Below are 7,401 nucleotides of genomic sequence, written 5' to 3' on the forward strand. Positions count from 1 at the left end.
GTAATTTTCCCATCCTATGGAATGCGACGGAAGCAGAAAGATTCGCTGGCGCTTGCGGTGACAGTGCGGAGCAGTGCTTTTGTGATGCACCCTTTAGGTTATCCTTTAGATTATCATGAAGCTTTGATAATCTGAATCAGCTGTGTAGTGTTAGGGCTAAAAACAAAACTAGCACCGAGTTTGTGGAAACGTTGCCATAACCTATCTTGGGCTCCCGAGTGGCGCAGCATCTCAGTGCTAGAGGCGTCACTACAGACCCTGGTTCGATTCCAGGCTGTATTAAAACCTGTCGTGATTGGGAGTCCCATAGGGCGGCGCACAATTAGCCCAGCGTCGTCCGGTGTAGGACGTAATTGTAAACAAAAATATGTTCTTAACTGACTTGCCTAGTTAAATAAAGGTTAAATAAATAAAAAATAACTTCAATGTGGGGTAAGGACATCCCAAGGATACCAGATAGCTAAGACCCTGCGGTGACGTAATGAAAAAAGCTACCAGAGGTGCGTTCAGTTCGCTTGAACGTTTGCTACGTTGCAGAACGGTTTTTACTGAACGACACGTTTCCCCAAAATGTTATTGTACGTTCTTGAACAGACTAAGCCAACTAACTAAGGAAGGGGTACTTTTGCTGCCGTTTGGTGGTGTGGCGACTGGCCATACTGACAGGGTTCCCCTACCCATAACCCTTCCCCTTTTTCAACCGGTCGTTCAGTACAGCACCATTTCAGTTCAATTGAACTTTCCAGAACGTAAAACCGTACTGAACGCAGCCCTTGATTCTCTTGACAGCAGCTGAACAATTTGGAAACTTTCCCGAACTAACTCAAAGACAAAAGGAAAATTTACTAAAAGTGGGCCCACATCGTTATTTTCTCTTTTAAAAGCGTGTCTAGGTGTTCAAATGTGGAATTATTGATGGATTCGCGGTATGAGATCCAGCGGAGGGCCGGTGGGGGATCGGCAAATGCTTCCCCGGCTCTGGGGGCACAGTCTCGCCGCAGGAAGATGCCGCCCAGACCCGCAGATTATAAACTTCAGATCATTATCATTGGCTCCCGCGGAGTAGGCAAAACCAGTCTAATGGAAAGGTTTACCGACGACACCTTCTGTGAAGCATGCAAATCAACCGTTGGTAAGGAATGCCCAGATGTCGTTAGCCTCCTTTGCTAGCCAAAACTAGCTGCTAACAGTTCTGTTATTGTTATTTTCTATGCTAGCCAACCCTCGGCTAGTTAGCTAGCTAGCAAGCAATGTTTACGCTAACTACATGACTGGACGCAACTGACCTAGCTCATCTGTATCTGTATAGGCTACTGTATGGTCACCATCATAGATGCTTACTACAACTATTTGTAAAGAAGTTGGTAGCTACAGGGGAACACTGCTATATTTTTAAACTTGAGGTCGTTGTTGGCATTAATCTGTCAAACAGAGCACTGAGAGAAGCGAGCTAGTACTGTAACTGGAGCCCTGTCCAGCAGCTAGACGAAAGGTTACTGAGGGCCCTAGTAACTGTACTGATGCCTTGTCAGAAGTGTTGTTGTTGCTAACTACCTTGATCCAGAGGAACCCAATAGTGGCTTTCAGTATTCTGTCATAAAATACAAAAATAAATAAAAACTGTCTACTACATTATTAACTTACTTAGAACCAATAAATCCAGCGTAATTATCAATTGACATTTCAAATATCCTGGGACTTAGTGTGCGGCATAGACAATGTATCCGTTCTAGACAGACAATGTATCCGTTCTAGACAGACAATGTATCCGTTCTAGACAGACAATGTATCCGTTCTAGACAGACAATATTATTTGTATCCGTTCTAGACAGACAATGTATCCGTTCTAGACAGACAATGTATCCGTTCTAGACAGACAATGTTACCGTTCTAGACAGACAATGTTACCGTTCTAGACAGACAATGTTACCGTTCTAGACAGACAATGTTACCGTTCTATATCTATTTTGTCTGTCTTTGTGACGACACTTCCAGGGTCTGTTTCTGAAACTCTCGTTCTGTAGACCGACACTGGTCCCTGGGATGTTACGGACTGGTCCCTCAGGTTTTTAACTGACACTGATTTAGTCACTTCTCTTAGCTTAGTTTTGGAGGCCTACACGGTCCTCGAAAGATTGGAGATTAATTTATTGCCGGTCACTTGCGGGTCCTCACGGTTTGTGCTCAAGCCTGATTGAGTTAAATCCTCCACACAGGGACAGGACGTGAATGGTCTTGAAAAGAGGGTCAGTGACTTCCACTCTTACAAAGCCATTATAGTATGACCATACCATCTTTGTGCCAAGTCACCAATTATTTAATTCTCCTCATGCAAAGCACTGAGGGAATCTGGCTTGCCTCGCTAACAGGCAAGGGGATCTAATTTATCTGTTGTGAAACAGTCTCCTGAGGTAGATCACTCAGACCACTACAGGAACATGGATATACATGCAGGTTGACGTTTATTATCATGAGTCATGTCCTGGATGCAGAACTGAGCGATTTTCCCCATAGATAGACCAGCTACAAAGTCAAAATTGGCTATATTGTAAAAATTAATAAAAACTAAAATGAGCTTTTTGCTTAGGCATTAGGGTTAGCAGTGTGGTTAAGCGTTAGGGTTAGCAGTGTGGCTAGGCGTTAGCAGTGTGGTTAGGCGTTAGGGTTAGCAGTGTGGCTAAGGTAAGATTTATAAGATTTTATGACTTTGTGGCTGTGCTAGCTAGTGACAGAAGGGTTAGGGTTAGCAGGTGGTTAAGGTCTTTGTGGCTGTGGCTAGCTAGTGACAGAAGGGTTAGGGTCTTTGTGGCTGTGCTAGCTAGTGACAGAAGGTGTTAGGGTCTTTGTGGCTGTGCTAGCTATGACAGAAGGGTTAAGGTCTTTGTGGCTGTGCAGCTAGTGACAGAAGGGTTAAGGTCTTTGTGGCTGTGCTAGCTAGTGACAGAAGGGTTAAGGTCTTTGTGGCTGTGCTAGCTAGTGACAGAAGGGTTAAGGTCTTTGTGGCTGTGCTAGCTGTGACAGAAGGGTTAAGGACTTTGTGGCTGTGCTAGCTAGTGACAGAAGGGTTAAGGTCTTGTGGCTGTGCTAGCTAGTGACAGAAGGGGTAAGGTCTTTGTGGCTGTGCTAGCTAGTGACAGAAGGGTTAAGGTCTTTGTGCTGTGCTAGCTAGGACAAGGGTAAGGTCTTTGTGGCTGTGCTAGCTAGTGACAGAAGACACCAACAGTAGATGATTTATCTATTTTCATGACTGTCTTCATCCATAACTGTCGGTTATATGGTAATTGTGCCACGCCCACACAACACACACACACACACACACACACACACACACACACACACACACACACACACACACACACACACACACAACACACACACACACAGCCATGGAACTTACCCAGGACAGAAGAGCTGCCACTGTCCCCATAGTTCCAAAAATAGTCCCTCTGACACTCTCCTCTCTGGCTCAGGCAGCTGCCACCACGTCTGGCCTCCATCTTGTTGTGCGTTGTCATCCTGGGGACACAGCTCTCTCTCTCTCTCTCTGTGAAGCAGCAGCTTTATTGGATCCTCTGAGGGTCTCCGTCTGTGTGCTTGTTCATGGTTGTTTTGATGACAGGAAGTGAGGAGGAAAACTGCTGTAGAGTTGCATAAATATTTGATAAGTGTCTGAAATGTGTCATCATCCCAGTCTGTTATAAACAAAATATTTTATGTAGGAGATCTTTACATTTCTAGCACAGAAGTTTGTGATTAAAATGACAACTTTTTCCTTGTTGTAGTATTTCCTCCATCAATTGTTATATTCCAAAGCGCTTTGGAAGAACTTGCTACTTGAACTAGTCTGTTTGTCACGTTTTTCATGCTCTTTCCCATGTTTCTGGCTGACTGACCGGCACAGGGGAAAGAGCATGGAAAAAACATGACAAAAGACACATTTGGCCCTGTTTTCTTCCTGTAGGAGTAGATTTTAAGATCAAGACGGTGGAGCTGAGAGGGAAGAAGATCAGGTTGCAGATCTGGTGAGTCAACAGGAAACAGGAAGTCATCATCAGCCTCTGTCTGTTCCACTACCTCACACAGAAATTTGTTTACATCCCTGTTAGTGAGCATTTCTCCTTTGCCAAGATAATCCATCCACCTGACAGGTGTGGCATATCAAGAACCTGATTAAACAGCATGATCATTACACAGGTGCACCTTGTGCTGGGGACACTAAAAGGCCACTCTAAAATGTGCAGTTTTGTTAAACAACACAATGCCACAGATGTCTCAAGTTTTGAGGGAGCGTGAAATTGGCATGCTGACTGCAGGAATGTCCACCAGAGCTTTTGCCAGAGAAATGTAATGTTAATTTCTCTACCATAATGCCACTCCATCGTCATTTTAGAGACTTTGGCAGTACTTCCAACTGGCCTCACAACCGCAGACCACGTGTATGGCGTCCTGTCGGCGAGCAGTCTGTTGACGTCAACGTTGTGAACAGACTGCTCCATGGTATTGGGGGTAGGGGGCAGTCATAAGCAAAGACAATGAATACAGTTCGATTTTTATTGATGGCACTTTGAATTTACAGATATACTGTGACGAGATGACAGAGAGAGATGTGTGGCATATCAAGAACCTGATTAAACAGCATGATCATTACACAGGTGCACCTTGTGCTGGGGACACTAAAAGGCCACTCTAAAATGTGCAGTTTTGTTAAACAACACAATGCCACAGATGTCTCAAGTTTTGAGGGAGCGTGAAATTGGCATGCTGACTGCAGGAATGTCCACCAGAGCTTTTGCCAGAGAAATGTAATGTTAATTTCTCTACCATAATGCCACTCCATCTTCATTTTAGAGACTTTGGCAGTACTTCCAACTGGCCTCACAACCGCAGACCACGTGTATGGCGTCCTGTCGGCGAGCAGTCTGTTGACGTCAACGTTGTGAACAGACTGCTCCATGGTATTGGGGTAGGGGGCAGTCATAAGCAAAGACAATGAATACAGTTCGATTTTTATTGATGGCACTTTGAATTTACAGATATACTGTGACGAGATGTTTGTTTTTTTAATAAGGTATTTGTGATCAACAGATGGGTGTCTATTGCCCCCTACCCCACCACCATGGGGCAGTCTGCTCACAACGTTGACGTCACAGACTGCCCCCCTACCCACACCACATGGGGCAGTCTGCTCACAACGTTGACGTCAACAGACTGCCCCCTACCCACACACCAATGGGGCAGTCTGCTCACAACGTTGACGTCAACAGACTGCCCCCTACCCACACCACCATGGGGCAGTCTGCTCACAACGTTGACGTCAACAGACTGCCCCCTACCCACACCACCATGGGGCAGTCTGCTCACAACGTTGACGTCAACAGACTGCCCCCCTACCCACACACCCATGGGGCAGTCTGTCACAACGTTGACGTCAACAGACTGCCCCTACCCCAATACCATGGGGCAGTCTGTTCACAACGTTGACGTCTACAGACTGCCCCCCTACCCCCACCACCATGGGGCAGTCTGTTCACAACGTTGATGTCAACAGACTGCCCCCTACCCCCCACCATGGGGCAGTCTGTTCACAACGTTGACGTCAACAGACTGCCCCCTACCCCAATACCATGGAGCAGTCTGCTCACAACGTTGACGTCACAGACTGCCCCCTACCCCCAATACCATGGAGCAGTCTGTTCACAACGTTGACGTCAACAGACTGCCCCCTACCCCACACCATGGGGCAGTCTGTTCACAACGTTGAGTCAACAGACTGCCCCCTACCCCACACCATGGAGCAGTCTGCTCACAACGTTGACGTCTACAGACTGCCCCTACCCCCAATACCATGGAGCAGTCTGTTCACAACGTTGACGTCAACAGACTGCCCCCTACCCCAATACCATGGGCAGTCTGTTCACAACGTTGACGTCTACAGACTGCCCTAGCCCCCCACCATGGGGGCAGTCTGTTCAACACGTTGACGTCACAGACTGCCCCTACCCAACCTACCATGGGCAAGTCTGCTCACAACGTTGAGTCTACAACTGCCCCCCTACACCCAACCCTACCATGGATGCAGTCTGTTCACAACATTTGTTGCACGTCTTACAGACTGCCCCCCTACCCCCACACCATGGGGCAGTCTGCTCACAACGTTGACGTCAACAGACTGCCCCCCTACCCCACCACCATGGGGCAGTCTGCTCACAACGTTGACGTCAACAGACTGCCCCCCTACCCACACCACCATGGGGCAGTCTGCTCACAACGTTGACGTCAACAGACTGCCCCCCTACCCACACCACCATGGGCAGTCTGCTCACAACGTTGACGTCAACAGACTGCCCCCCTACCCACACCACCATGGGGCAGTCTGCTCACAACGTTGACGTCAACAGACTGCCCCCCTACCCACACCACCATGGGGCAGTCTGCTCACAACGTTGACGTCAACAGACTGCCCCCTACCCCAATACCATGGGGCAGTCTGTTCACAACGTTGACGTCTACAGACTGCCCCCCCTACCCCCACCACCATGGGGCAGTCTGTTCACAACGTTGATGTCAACAGACTGCCCCCTACCCCCACCACCATGGGGCAGTCTGTTCACAACGTTGACGTCAACAGACTGCCCCCTACCCCCATACCATGGAGCAGTCTGCTCACAACGTTGACGTCTACAGACTGCCCCCCTACCCACCAACCATGGAGCAGTCTGTTCACAACGTTGACGTCAACAGACTGCCCCCTACCCCCACACATGGGCAGTCTGTTCACAACGTTGATGTCAACAGACTGCCCCCTACCCCCAATACCATGGAGCAGTCTGCTCACAACGTTGACGTCTACAGACTGCCCCCCTACCCCAATACCATGGAGCAGTCTGTTCACAACGTTGACGTCAACAGACTGCTCGCCGACTCGACGACATACACGTGGTCTGCGGTTGTGAGGCCAATTGGAAGTACTGCCAAAGTCTCTAAAATGACATTGGAGGCGGCTTGTGGTAGAGAAATTAAACATTACATTTCTCTGGCAACAGCTCTGGTGGACATTCCCTGCAACGTCAGCTGTTGATTCCTAGTCATGTGAAATCCATATGATTAGGGTCTAATTTATTTATTTCAAATTTGAACTGATTTCCTCATATGAACGGTAACTCAGTAAAATCTTTTTTTATTTAACCATTATTTAAACTAGGCAAAGTCAGTTAAGAACAAATTCTTATTTTCCAATGACGGCCCTAGGCAACAGTGGGGTTAACTGCCTTTGTTTCAGGGCAGAACGACAAGATTTTTACCTTGTCGCTCGGGATTCGATCTTGCAACCTTTCAGGTTACTAGTCAACGCTCTAAACCACTAGGCCTAGCTGCGCCTCTAAACATTGTTGCACGTTGCGT

The 7,401-nt window shown here is 47.5% G+C and overlaps 1 protein-coding gene across 1 annotated transcript in view; it reads left to right on the forward strand.

Moving 5' to 3' along the window:
* Nucleotides 1–729: 729 nt before the first annotated feature.
* rab12 (RAB12, member RAS oncogene family) overlaps nt 730–7,401 on the forward strand; it is a 27,336-nt gene continuing 20,664 nt past the window's right edge. Inside the window, exons 1-2 of the mRNA XM_024141892.1 lie at nt 730–1,132; nt 3,962–4,022. Of these exons, the coding sequence (XP_023997660.1) occupies nt 916–1,132; nt 3,962–4,022 (278 nt within the window). The 5' untranslated portion in view covers nt 730–915. The remainder of the gene's footprint in view (nt 1,133–3,961; nt 4,023–7,401) is intronic.

This window comes from Salvelinus sp. IW2-2015, unplaced genomic scaffold, assembly GCF_002910315.2.
Source record: "Salvelinus sp. IW2-2015 unplaced genomic scaffold, ASM291031v2 Un_scaffold2816, whole genome shotgun sequence".
Classification (NCBI taxonomy): Eukaryota; Metazoa; Chordata; class Actinopteri; order Salmoniformes; family Salmonidae; genus Salvelinus; species Salvelinus sp. IW2-2015.